At 42.4% G+C, this 14658-nt stretch overlaps 1 protein-coding gene across 3 annotated transcripts in view; it reads left to right on the top strand.

Moving 5' to 3' along the window:
• The window catches only part of wapl (WAPL cohesin release factor), a 137548-nt gene that overhangs the window by 83155 nt on the left and 39735 nt on the right, over window positions 1–14658 (top strand). For all 3 annotated transcript variants that reach the window (XM_033012600.1, XM_033012601.1, XM_033012603.1), the window contains exons 8-12: window positions 6147–6258; window positions 6969–7193; window positions 9958–10069; window positions 11167–11264; window positions 14432–14508. In XM_033012600.1, coding sequence (XP_032868491.1) covers window positions 6147–6258; window positions 6969–7193; window positions 9958–10069; window positions 11167–11264; window positions 14432–14508 — 624 coding nt within the window. The remainder of the gene's footprint in view (window positions 1–6146; window positions 6259–6968; window positions 7194–9957; window positions 10070–11166; window positions 11265–14431; window positions 14509–14658) is intronic.

The following is a 14658-nucleotide window of genomic DNA, read 5'->3' as shown; positions in this document are numbered from 1 at the left end:
TGCCTTACCCGCTGAATTACTCCAGCATTTTGTGTTTATCTTTGGTATAAACCAGCACCTGCACTTTTTTTAAATTACATTAGTCAAGAGTTCAGAATACCTTTAGAATATGCAAGGTCGTGGATGATTTTGAGAGAGTTAGATATAGCTCTAGGCTAAGGGATATGAGGAGAAAGCAGGAACGGTGCGCTGATTTTGGATGATCAGCCATATTGAATGACGGTGCTGGCTCGAAGGGCTGAATAGCCTACTCCTGCACCTATTTACTCTGTTTCTATGTATGCCATAAATAAAGTACTTTGTGTTCCCACATCCTTCACAGCATCTCAAAGTTTGATTATTGCAGTTGGTATTAAAAGAAGCGTGTGTGTCTAACCATCTAATTCAAGTTACATTTTGTTTCCTATCTGATCATCTGGTTGATGTTCCCTGCATTCAGACAGACGATCATGCTGGACCATTTGTTGTCTGTGTTAAACTGTGCCAGTACAGTTAATATTGGTGAAGCATGACAGTATCAGGAGATTGAAATTATTGTTGTACTAAAGGGCCTGTCCCACTTGGGCGTCATTTACGCAACATCATTTACGCATCAAGACGCACACGTGATGCGCGCATGGTGTGCACTATGCACGCATGGTGCGTGGTTAAGTAGGCAGTGCCCCAGGATTTTGGGATTCACAAAATCTTCGCACGCCACCTACGTGACGTGCAAATGACGCCCAAATGGGACAGGCCCTTAACTCTGCTGATTCAGTATTGGAAGCAGATTGGAGTGGAGCCAACCCTGCATGCAGCATAAATGTGTCAGAGAGGCACTGGATAGAAATAGATTTAAACCAACCGTCCTTTAATCCTATGTTTACGCTAAACAAAATTTCACATGCTGTGGTTCTGTGATCATGTTCGCACCATTCTGTGCTCTTTGTTACAGATCCTTCACCTTATTTCAAGTCTAGTTTAAAACCAGTTACTTTTGTGGTTGTTTGCATTTCAGCGATGATTTAGATGCTTGTGTATTAAACTGCCAGTAATCTGATATCACCACAGTGAGCAAAGCTCTGCTTAGTCATTGTGTACTAATTAAACACAGTACCTGGCAAATCCAGCTTGGATATAACTAAAAATAACATTGTTCGTGGCAGTCGCACTGCAGCTCACAGTGGAACTTGGTCCTGTATCTTGTTTATTGGGTTGCCAAGTAATTGTTTTTAAGATAATCTTGCTTCAATGGAGAATTTGTTTTTGGAAGAGATGTTGGCGCAGTACACTTTCAATCAATTTAGCAGCATTAGTACACAGTATCTCATTGTACATCAGTGCCAGTTAATATGTAATGCTTTGTGTTATATCAGTGCCAGAAGTATTTAAAAGGCCATGGTTAATCAGTGCCAATGCTTTCTATCTTCAATCCTTGTGGCTGTTTATTTAAAATGCTATCCAACTGGTTGGAAGGTGTAAATGAATTGCTGTTCCCCTTGATGAATTGGGCAGCATGGTGGTGCAGCGATAGCGTTGCTGCCTGACACTGCTTATAGAAACATAGAAACATAGAAATTAGGTGCAGGAGTAGAGGCCATTCGGCCCTTCGAGCCTGCACCGCCATTCAATATGATCATGGCTGATCATCCAACTCAGTATCCCGTACCTGCCTTCTCTCCATACCGTCTGATTCCCTTAGCCACAAGGGCCACATCTAACTCCCTCTTAAATATAGCCAATGAACTGGCCTCGACTACCCTCTGTGGCAGAGAGTTCCAGAGATTCACCACTCTCTGTGTGAAAAAAGTTCTTCTCATCTCGGTTTTAAAGGATTTCCCCCTTATCCTTAAGCTGTGACCCCTTGTCCTGGACTTCCCCAACATCGGGAGCAATCTTCCTGCATCTAGCCTGTCCAACCACTTAAGAATTTTGTACGTTTCTATAAGATCCCCTCTCAATCTCCTAAATTCTAGAGAGTATAAACCAAGTCTATCCAGTCTTTCTTCATAAGACAGTCCTGACATCCCAGGAATCAGTCTGGTGAACCTTCTCTGCACTCCCTCTATGGCAATAATGTCCTTCCTCAGATTTGGAGACCAAAACTGTACGCAATACTCCAGGTGTGGTCTCACCAAGACCCTGTACAACTGCAGTAGAACCTCCCTGCTCCTATACTCAAATCCTTTTGCTATGAAAGCTAACATGCCATTCGCTTTCTTCACTGCCTGCTGCACCTGCATGCCTACTTTCAATGACTGGTGTACCATGACACCCAGGTCTCGCTGCATCTCCCCTTTTCCTAGTCGGCCACCATTTAGATAATAGTCTGCTTTCCTGTTTTTGCCACCAAAATGGATAACCTCACATTTATCCACATTATACTGCATCAGCCAAACATTTGCCCACTCACCCAGCCTATCCAAGTCACCTTGCAGTCTCCTAGCATCCTCCTCACAGCTAACCCTGCCCCCCAGCTTAGTGTCATCCGCAAACTTGGAGATATTGCCTTCAATTCCCTCATCCAGATCATTAATATATATTGTAAATAGCTGGGGTCCCAGCACTGAGCCTTGCGGTACCCCACTAGTCACTGCCTGCCATTGTGAAAAGGACCCGTTTACTCCTACTCTTTGCTTCCTGTTTGTCAGCCAGTTCTCTATCCACATCAATACTGAACCCCCAATGCCGTGTGCTTTAAGTTTGTATACTAATATCTTATGTGGGACCTTGTCGAAAGCCTTCTGGAAGTCCAGATACACCACATCCACTGGTTCTCCCCTATCCACGCTACTAGTTACATCCTCGAAGAATTCTATAAGATTCGTCAGACATGATTTACCTTTTGTTGGGTAAATTGAATGGATTAAAGGCCGATAAATCCCCAGGGCCAGATAGGCTGCATCCCTGGTCTGTAATTCCCCGTTTTCTCTCTCCCTCCCTTCTTTAAAAAGTGGGGTTACGTTTGCTACCCGCCAATCCTCAGGAACTACTCCAGAATCTAAAGAGTTTTGAAAGATTATTACTAATGCATCCACTATTTCTGGAGCTACTTCGTTAAGTACTCTGGGATGCAGCCTATCTGGCCCTGGGGATTTATCGGCCTTTAATCCATTCAATTTACCCAACACCACTTCCCGGCTAACCTGGATTTCACTCAATTCCTCCAACTCCTTTGACCCACGGTCCCCTGCTATTTCCGGCAGATTATTTATGTCTTCCTTAGTGAAGACGGAACCAAAGTAGTTATTCAATTGGTCCGCCATATCCTTGTTCCCCATGATCAACTCACCTGTTTCTGACTGCAAGGGACCTACATTTGTTTTAACTAATCTCTTTCTTTTCACATATCTATAAAAACTTTTGCAGTCAGTTTTTATGTTCCCTGCCAGTTTTCTTTCATAATCTATTTTTCCTTTCCTAATTAAGCCCTTTGTCCTCCTCTGCTGGTCTCTGAATTTCTCCCAGTCCTCCGGTATGCTGCATTTTCTGGCTAATTTGTACGCATCATCCTTCGCTTTGATACTATCCCTGATTTCCCTTGTTATCCACGGATGCACTACCTTCCCTGATTTATTCTTTTGCCAAACTGGGATGAACAATTTTTGTAGTTCATCCATGCAGTCTTTAAATGTCTTCCATTGCATATCCACCGTCAACCCTTTTAGAATTAATTGCCAGTCAATCTTGGCCAATTCACGTCTCATACCCTCAAAGTTACCTTTCTTTAAGTTCAAAACCATTGTTTCTGAATTAACAATGTCACTCTCCATCCTAATGAAGAACTCAACCATATTATGGTCACTCTTGCCCAAGGGGGCATGTACAACAAGACTGCTAACTAACCCTTCCTCATTACTCAATACCCAGTCTAAAATAGCCTGCTCTCTCGTTGGTTCCTCTACATGTTGATTTAGATAACTATCCCGCATACATTCCAAGAAATCCTCTTCCTCAGCACCCCTGCCAATTTGATTCACCCAATCTATATGTAGATTGAAGTCACCCATTATAACTGTTTTGCCTTTGTCGCACGCATTTCTAATTTCCTGTTTGATACCATCTCCAACTTCACTACTACTGTTAGGTGGCCTGTACACAACACCCACCAGCGTTTTCTGCCCCTTAGTGTTTTGCAGCTCTACCCATACCGATTCCACATCCTCCAAACTAATGTCCTTCCTTTCCATTGCGTTAATCTCCTCTCTAATCAGCAACGCTACCCCACCTCCTTTTCCTTTCTCTCTATCCCTCCTGAATATTGAATATCCCTGGATGTTCAGCTCCCAGCCTTGGTCACCCTGGAGCCATGTCTCCGTGATCCCAACTATATCATAGTCATTAATAGCTATCTGCACATTCAACTCATCCACCTTATTACGAATGCTCCTTGCATTGAGACACAAAGCCTTCAGGCTTGTTTTTACAACACTCTTACCCCTTATACAATTATGTTGAAAAGTGGCCCTTTTTGATTTTTGCCCTGGTTTTGTCTGCCTGCCACTTTTACTTTTCACCTTGCTACCTATTGCTTCTACCCTCATTTTACACCCCTCTGTCTCTACGCTCACACATTTAAGAAACCCTTTCCCTTTAACTCCATCCTCCACTATCCCATTCGACACCCAGAGACCCAGATTCGATCCCGACTACGGGTGCTATCTGTACGGAGTTTGTACGTTCTACCCATGGGTTTTCTCCGAGATCTTCGGTTTCCTCTCAAAGATGTGCAGGCTTGTAGGTTAATTGGCTTGGTCTATATGTAATTTGTCCCAAGTGTGTGTCGAATAGTGTTAATGTGCGGAGATCGCTGGTCGGCACGGACTCACTGAGCCGAAGGGCCTGTTTCCACGCTGTATCTAACAAACTCATTTCTGTAAGTCTCTGAATGGTGGGAAGGTAAGAGGTTTAAAGAGCAAGCGTTGTATCTGACATGGTTGCACAGGAAAATGCTGTGAGAAGGGGAGTGGCTTGTGGACACAGAATGGCAGAAGCATCAGTTCCTTTGAATGCTCAGAGGACTGGAAATAAGATGTGGAGACAAGCGACTAGATGCTGGAATCCAAAGTGAAAAACGAACTACTGGAGGAATTCGGTGGGCCGAGCAGCATCTGCAGAGGAAAAGGAAAGTTGTCACTTTGGGTCAAGTCCCTTCACCCGGACCAGTCAAATGCCCATTTCCCTCCACCGATGTTGCCTGGCCCACTGAATTCCTCCAGCAACTCTTTTCCTGCAGGAGATTTGTTGAAATTCCATTGAAGGGGAGGACAAGGCAAGCTCTATTCCAACTGTAAGAAAATAGGAGAGAGCCGGAAGTGAATACACGGATTAACCTTGTCAAACCCCTGGAGAAACAGGATGGAAAGAGGTGTACTCGAGTTACCTGTGGGAGTCGTCAGGATTTTAATGGGTATTAATTCCCAATTTCACTGAAATGCGTTGGGATGTATCAAATAGAAGAGTGGCCCATGGTGCATTTGAAAATGGGAATACATTGAAAATGGGTTGCAAAATTATGAAACCTTCAGAGGCATGAGAATTTCTTCTCGCCTTTAAACAATTTCTCCCTTGATTCCTCCCACTTCAGATAAATTAAAGCTGTAGCTGTGAGCACTCACGTGGGTCCGAGCTATGCCCGCCTCTTAGCTGCCTCTGGTGATTGTTGACCACAGCATGTAGTAGCTGAACAGCTGCCTTAGCAGGATGTAGAGTGCTGTCATGGTGACTGGTTCTTTCAGTCTTTGGCCTTCATGTCCAGTGTATGCTGAAGGCTGGAACAGCATCCCATTCTCAAGTTGGGCACGTTCCTGCCTGAGGGGTGAATGTTGATATTGATTTACATTTTCTCACCTCTGTATACATGTACATGTCTGCATATTTCAGTTCACATCCATTCTAACCCTTCCCTCTTAATCTTTTAAGAATGCTTGTTTTCTCACATCTCCAATTTTGATGGAGTCCAAGACCCAAAGAATTGACTCTTATCTCTCCATAGGTGCTGTTTGACCTGCTGAGTGCTCACAGGACTTTGCTTGTCGTCTCTGATTTCCAGCATCTACTTTTTTTTTGTTCTATTGTATAAGTTGCTGGTTTGGTCCTATTGCCTATGTGCATACTGAAAGGGCTGGTGGCTCCTTTTTAAGTCTTGCATTTGATTTGTCTTTCAGTATTATCAGCTTGGCCACCAAGTGTGCCATGCCCAGTTTCCGAATGCACCTGAGAGCTCATGGAATGGTAGCCATGGTCTTCAAGACACTAGACGATGCACAAAAGAACCAGGTAGAGTCTCATTGTTCAATGTTCAGAGGAAGTGTTAATAACAATTATTGTGGTGTATCATTCCAAGCTCCAAAATACTTCCACGTATTGCTAACATGAACTTGCACGGAATCACATGTGGTTAAACAGATTGGGTTCTAGGAAGGATTTAAGAATAGAAAGCATGAGAGATTTAAAGGGGTGAATGCTGGAGCTTGTAGCCTTGGCAATAAATGTTGGAGTGATCAAAATCAGGGGCGTGCTCAGACAGCAGAACTGAGAGAGTCCAACGATCTGTAGGTTAGAGGGGATTCTCCCTGTGTTCACATGGGCTTCCTCCGGGTGATCCGGTTACTTCCCAAATCCCATAGATGTGGGTTTGTAGGTTAATTGGCCTCTGCAGATTTCCATTCGTACAGGGAGTGGATATGAAAGTGGGATAACATAGAACTTGTGTAAACGGGTGATCGATGGTCGATCGATGGACTTAGAGGGCTGAAGGATCTGTTTCCATGCTATATCTCTAAACTAAACATACAAACTAATACATAAGGTAGTGTTGGCAACAATCTTGGTGACATTGCCTTTAGTAGTGTCTATGTTTTTGTTGCCTGTAGGACATCCGTGCTCCCATACCCCTAACGAGAATTTGGTGTCCATGCTCATTGTCCTACTTTAGTCCGTGTGTGCCCATTTGTTGAATCTGCCATTTTTTTGTTCTGGGTTGTCAGAATCTAGCTCTTTGCACGGCAGCACTAATGTACATCCTGAGCCGAGATCGGCTGAACATGGATCTGGATCGAGCCAGTCTGGACCTGATGATTCGCCTCTTGGAGTTGGACCAGGAGCCATGCTCGCGTCAACTGAACGAGAAAGAAATGAAAAAGATAAAGGAGAAAATCCGCAAGCTCTGCGAGACTGTTCACAACCGGCATCTGGACCTGGAGAATATCACGGTAAGAAGATGCAGCCTCCTATCTGTCTGCTTTAATTGCTGTTTAAAGAAGGTGTGGTGCAGTCAGTGGCTTATTGATACTTAATAAAGGGTAGACATGATATGTCATCGCATTGCTGAAGATGGCTCTGCTTGACTCTGGTGATTGCTCATATTCTGATTCAATAGCATACAAGAAATATAGTGACTGCCCTTTTTTTAACAAAGTTTTCCAACTTCCTTGTCACAAGGTACAGGGATGAAGGGGATGGTTGACAAACAGGGGTTAATGTTTATTTATTATTTTATTTATTATTTATTTATGTTTTTTGGTTACTTCATACATATTACTTGTATGTGTATATCAGTTGTATGTATATATATGTCTGTATGCACCTCTAAAAATTGTCTGGGGTATTATTATTATTAATTAATTATTAAATATGGAAGAAGGGTTTAGGGAGAAGGGGTGAGTAAATAAGTTATTCTTCTTCTCACTCCTTATCGAGCTTGTAAAGAAAAAGTGTATTTCATTGCTTTGCAAATATTGCCTGGAATGTCCAATAGTTTGACTATTTCGATTTTGTTGTTGTTATTTATTCCTATTTATGTCTTATGTCTTTACTTGTTCGGAACATTATGTCTTATGTCTTTACTTGTTCGGAACAAATAAATAAATAAATAAATAGATAAATAGATTGGAGCTCTACTGTTGATGTCCAGTAACATAGAGGGAATATAATGTCCATTCCTGACTTTTTACAAACTCCTCTATCTTCTTGGTTAATATTGGACTCCACTGTTGAGATTATGAGTATAGTATTGTAGCAAATGCAGCATTATGGCTTGTGTGTCATGAAATTTGCCCTAGTCGTATGGCACAATGGTGGCGAAGCAGTTAAATTACTGGAGTAGTAATCTGGAGAATAATCTCACCAGGGCAGCTGTGGAATTTAAAATCACTTAGCAAGCTGGAATTGTATGAAGAGACTGTCATTAACAAAGATGACATTTATAAGCTTCTAGGTAACTGTAAAACCTCAACTGGCTCACTAATATCGTTTCAGGTATGAAAACTTCCATCCTTGACATGTCTGACCTTATTGTGACTTGAGACCCACTGATGTGGTTGACTGTTAAATACCCTCTGACATGCACGCCACTAAGATCAGAAGCAATTAGGGACGGGCAATAACTGTCGTTAGCGAGGACCAAATCACATGGAATAACTGAATTGGAAACTAAATTGCATTTACAGACTAATTACAGGAAAACTTGTTGAAGGCATCAGGTAATCAAAATGAACGTGCTGCACTTCAGGACAAGGCTGGCAGCTCAAGTTGCTAGTTTGTTTTAAAAATAGCTCGGCTGAAGAGCTCAGTTAAAACATCTTCAATCGTTACACAGGCTCTGTGAACTCAGTTTTCCCTCGTAATGTTCACGTCAGGGTGTAAAAATGTTGCTCGGGTCACATTGCGATGGGAGGTTGGAGGGGGAAGAAGAGGAGCTGGCAATGGAGAGGAGTGAAAATGGAGGAGGAGGAAAGGAGGCAGAAAGTAAGGAGAGTGGGGTCGAGAAGGGGAGTTATGGAGTTGGGTGGAAGGAGGCTGGTGTTTGTCCCAATTGTACAGTGAGAAGCGGTTTGTGTGAGGAGAAAGGGCCTTCAGGGAGGAGATGCTGGGGTGGAGGAGGGAGCGGATGTTGGGAGATGGGATAAAACTGGAGCTGTAGATGGGAAGGGGCTATGACAATGCAAGGCTGCCAAGCGAGAGTAGGACAGGGTCACAGAGACTGACGGCTCTGCTGTTGCCCACTCCTTGTTGTGAGAGCATGCGGCTGCTCGGAAGGTGCAGCCTTTCTCCATTCTCGAGTTCATACAAATTGCTCCAGTTTTTCACTAATAAACGTAAACCTAAGCTCTGTTCCACCGCTCCTTGTCTATCTACGATGTTCTTTTGAGCACGAGAGGTAATTTGAAGTGGTCAGGTGAAATTATTGACACAACCATTTACCTGATTGGAGTTATCTGTTTTTCCATCATTAAGCAGGCTGTTTAAGTAAATATACTGAGCTTTTATATCCAAAAGCTCTAAACCTAATGACCAAATACAAACATTACGAGGTTTGTATTCTTCATGCGCTTTCCAGTTGCTGGCTTTATAAAGTCTGACCCACTGGCTTTTTCAACATGTTTAGGGGTTAAAGGGCTTGTCCCACTTGGGAGTTATTTGTGCGTCATTAACGCAACATTTACACGTCACGCATGCGTCGCGACACACGCATAGCGCGTGGTGAGACGTGGTGGAGTAGGCAGTGACGAGCAGCGCCCCAGGATTTCGGGATTCACAATCTTCGCACGCCGCCTGCGTGACACGTAAATGACGCCCAAGTGGGACAGGCCCTTAACAATGCAAACAAACGCCACTATGTTAGGGATTTTCCAAGGACTGGGAAAGGTCGTGCAAAATCAAGACTTTCTTAATCACTTGCAACTCAGAACGACAGGTGAGATAAGACTTAAATGAGAATGGGTTTCAAATGTTAATTGTGCATATTCACAAGTGTCATACTGTCAAAGGTCAGGTGCCAAATGAAGCATTAAAGTGGAAGAAGGAGCAAAAGAGTAATGCTGTCTGCCGCAGAAGATTTGCGTGCTTCTAGATGCCTGATGGTTGATGCTAGCCCCACAAAATGTTGTATTGTTTAGTGGGGCCTGGTCCATTAAACAATTTAAGGGAATATGCTGTGTCTTTCTTGGGTTTAAAACCAAATCTTTTTTTGGACAGACGGGACATTTGGCAATGGAGACGCTGCTTTCCCTCACATCCAAGCGAGCAGGCGACTGGTTTAAAGAGGAATTGAGACTCTTGGGAGGATTGGATCACATTGTAGATAAAGGTACATGTCTACACAGAATTAGAGTGGGTACTTTTACATTTTCACAGAATCACTCCAAATGCAAGCATGATTCTTCCTTCTCTTGGTAGCTGCCAATGGGAGCAGTCACATCTATTAATGTCCAGGTTTTGAAGCCAGTTAATTGCATCTATTGTAATTGACTACCCTGAAAGGTATGAGTGGGAAGTGTTTGACAATGTGTTCCATTGTTTGACAACAAGTAGCAACGAGGATTTTTGAAGTTTCATCAATTTAAAATGTGGACAGGTCTTAGTTTTCCATTTTGGGGATGTTCATGGTTGTAAAACAAGAGCAAAAATCTGTATGTTAGAAATCTGAAATATGTTCATGTGATAGGAGCAGAATTAGGCCATTCAGCCCATCAAGTTTACGCCATTTAATCAAGGCTGATTTATCTTTCCTTCTTAACCCCATTCTCCTGCGTTTTCCCCATAACCCCTGACACCTGTACTAATCAAGAATATTTCTATCTCTGCTTAAAAATATACATTAACGGCCTCCACAGCCCTTTGTGGCAATGAATTCCCATGAGTATAAGCAGAAAATGCTGGAATAATTCACAGGTTGACAGCATCTATAGAGAAAGACAATTCACAAAGATCATCGACCGCAAACATTCCCTCTTTCCGCTTTTGTGGCGGATGTTTTATTTGGGTCCTATTTCTGTTTGGAAGCTCCAAGCCTATTTGCTCCATTGAGACATCAACAATGGTTTGGTATTAAATATGGTATCTCATTGGAATCTTTACCCCATCTTTGATATAAACCTGCATCTACAGTTCCTTCCTACACATTTTATATTGTTGGAATTTGTTTTATTTTCCTCAAAATTATCTGTTGAGTGCGCTGCAAAGAATTGAAGATTTTTCTAATATGAATGTATCTATATACACCAGTTCAATGGATTTCTACATTGCAAGGAATTAGAGCTTGTGTTGTTTTCCATCCTCTTGGATTAATTTTCATTCGGGTCATTTTTCTAAAGTTGATAGCATTCAGTTTTCTAATCTATGTTTCAGTTAGTCTGAGAAGAAAAGTCAATCCTTATCATCTTAAATATTGTTCTACATTCACAGTGAAAGAATGTGCGGAACAGTTGAATAAAAATGAGGAGCAGGACAAACTGGTTGCGACGTTATGGGGCGCGGAGCGCTGTTTACGTGTGCTGGAGAGTGTAAGTATCACAGTGATGCACGGCATCCATTTTTAATTTGCATCTGGAGCATAAGTCACGACAGTGCTTGGCAGAATAGAGAAGTGTTTCTTTCTGATATCTAAATCGCATTACTGGATATCAGTCTTTCACTGTAATTGGCACACAAGGGCTCCATTTATCCAGCTTTCAGATGTCAGATGAGTTCACAGAATCAACGATTTATATCACAGGAGATAATTTGACCCATTCGTGTCACTCCTAGCCAGCAGTATTCTATCGAGGAACGACAGATGGCACAATGGGCTAAGTGTTCGGCTGGCAACCGGTAGGTAGCTGGTTCGAATCCCGCTTGGAGTGCATACTGACGTTGTGTCCTTGGGCAAGACACTTCACCCACCTTTGCCTGTGTGTGTCCTTGGGCAAGACACTTCACCCACCTTTGCCTGTGTGTGTGGATGTAATTATGTGAAGCACTTTGGGGTCAATGCAAGTTGACTAAAAATGTGCTATATAAATAAAGAGATTATTATTATTATTATATCTATTCATTCCACACCTCCTTGCAAACAATACATTTAAATTTTCACACTCTTCCCTTCCGTTTTCCTTCATCTATCTGCATTGCCCATGATTAAATTTCCTATTTCCATGCCAAATGCCAAAACTATCGAAAAATAGATGTTTTTAGATAGTTTAGATACTCTAATCTGTGCTGCCAGTTTTTTTTTCTACTACTGTCTCTGCTGAACTTTTGTAATAATGGGCCTAGTAATTAACCTGACATCTGCATTATTCTTTTTTCCTCCTTGGATTCCTCCTTCTATCAAAAATGACAGTAGGCTCTTGATCAGCTATGCCAATGGACTGAGCAATGGCTAATGGAGATTAATGCAGATGCGCAGGGTGTTGCATTTTGGGAAGTCAACTTGGGGCTGGACCTTGGAGAATAGTTCTGCATTATCCCAATTCTTTTATCACACCTGTAATTCCCCTGCAAATACATCCTTCTATATCCTTCCCATTCATTGAATTTAGTGTTTGCTGTTTTATTTTAGCTGTCTTTGTTATTGTTGCATCATAATTCACATAGTTAATTGTGCCAACTGCTCCAACTTTTCTGGACATTACAGTTTTCAGTCTCCTGCACCTTCTTCTCGATGGCAGTAGTGAAATGAGTCCATATGCACCCTCCATTAACTTACCTTGCACCCTTTTCCATTTTTTTGGCTGGTCTAAAACTACCCATGTAGATGGGGCATGTTGGGCCAAAGGGTCAGTTTCCATGCTGTATGACTCTGGTGGTTTTTATTCTCTTTTGCATTTTTTTTCCCCCCTTTTCAGTGTTACATCCGTTTCCATTTCCAGTTTCACTCTCCCTCCAACAATATGAGCAGATCCCGCCAGAACAGTGGTTGCAATTCTGTTGAGGGTAAACTCGTCTGATTGGTGCAGGCTCCAGCTTCCTCTGAACTAGAGCAAAGATCCGAGGAAACTAAAGCCTTTGCTTCTGTCCAGCTGCTTATTCAACCTACTGTCCTATTTCTGTACTTGTCAGTACATATAATGAAGGAAAGCTGGTTCTAAACTTTATTGTGTGTCTCCTTTGGCGACATTGCTACAAACTTTGCCCCTGCCATTGGTACAATGTGTGCTGCACTCTATCACTCTAGAGCAGTGGTTCCCAACGTGGGGCGTACGCCCCACAGGGGGGCAATTTGATTTTTAAGGGGGCATCAGGTAAACATATGTAGTTTATGTTTCAGATGGTATTTTGAGTAAATTCCATTTTCTGAGAATTATTTATTTGTCTGCTCGTGCTAAAATATGGTGGGGGGTGCATCAAGATTTTAGAGGTGATTAGGTGGGGCATGGCCAAAAAAAGGTTGGGAACCACTGCTCTAGAGCAAGGGTTTACCGCAACCTGGGGTAAATTTCGCCTATCCAGGGGGTACATTTATTGATTCTGGATTTGTAAGTATTTTTTCTCATTGACTGTTTGGTTCTGGTATACCAGTATCTGTTCATCATTAGTTGTTCATAAATAAGTGAAATTGCATTGTCATGTGCTATTAAAGTTGCCTGGGGTAAACGGGACGAAAAAGGCTGGGGAAACTCCGCTCTAGGGTGCATTATCCTCACATGTGCATTTTTCCAAATCCAGGGTTCACTTATGAGGGCAATTATCCACAACCGTAAAATTGTGCTGAACCTTTCCAGGTTAAAAATGGTCCTCGAGAACTCAGACATTCTCCTGTACTGGGTCTGTCACCAAAAGGCTTGGCACTACTTCACAGCACGATTAGTAACTCAATCCATTGATGGGATAATGGAGGAAATATTTTGCTTGGGTCTCTGCAAATAATTCAATTCATAACACCAGTAAACCTACAATCCCACTCTGGGGTTCCAGGTTAAAAGATGATAGCTTTCCCTCGGTTGAGAAGCGCACAAACAATGATGGGAAATGTAGAAACAAGGGTGGGGAATGGTCCACTTCAGGTAAAATTCACAAATACTACGATATTAAGAAGCTAAGATACATTTGTAAGTACTTGAGCTGCTGTACCATGTTGCATTTTGCTGTTGTGATTTGGAAGTTGAATACTGAGATGGAACTTTGACTTCCCTTCAAAGGTTTGATGGGAAGTCAAACCAGCGTAGGTTCACGAGATTGATCCCTGGGATGGCGGGACAGTCATATGAGGAAAGATTGAAAAGACTAGGCTTGTATTCACTGGAGTTTAGAAGGATGAGGGGGATCTTATAGAAACAAATAAAATTATATAAGGACTGGACAAGCTAGATGCAGGAAAAATGTTCCCAATGTTGGGCAAGTCCAGAACCAGGGGCCACAGTCTTTGAATAAAGGGGAAGCCATTTAAGACTGAGGTGAGAAAAAACTTTTTCACCCAGAGAGTTGTGAATTTGTGTAATTCCCTGCCACAGTGGAGGCCAAGTCACTGGATGGATTTAAGAGAGAGTTAGATAGAACTCTAGGGGCTAGTGGAATCAAGGGATATGGGGAGAAGGCAGGCACGGGTTATTGATTGGGGATGATCAGCCATGATCACAATGAATGGCGATGCTGGCTCGAAAGGCCGAATGGCCTCCTGCACCTATTTTCTATGTTTGAATGTACCACAGGTAAATCTACTTACTGTCTTAATTTATTTTATTTTAATCAGGTCACTGTTCACAATCCAGAAAACCAAAGTTACCTTATAGCGTACAAGGACTCCCAGCTCATCATGTCTTCTGCCAGGTAGGTGTGTGGTGGAAGAAACCCACAGTGTGTTGGTGTGGAAGTGAAGTTTACCTGGATGCTTTCAGTTTGCTGTCATGTGTGTTTGTGTTTGACTGTGTGCCCTTTTAGGTGAATGAAATATATTGTCTGTACCTAGATCCAAGTATT

The sequence above is a fragment of the Amblyraja radiata genome, chromosome 37, assembly GCF_010909765.2.
Source record: "Amblyraja radiata isolate CabotCenter1 chromosome 37, sAmbRad1.1.pri, whole genome shotgun sequence".
Lineage (NCBI taxonomy): Eukaryota > Metazoa > Chordata > Chondrichthyes > Rajiformes > Rajidae > Amblyraja > Amblyraja radiata.
This window is presented reverse-complemented; position numbering and strand designations above follow the sequence as displayed.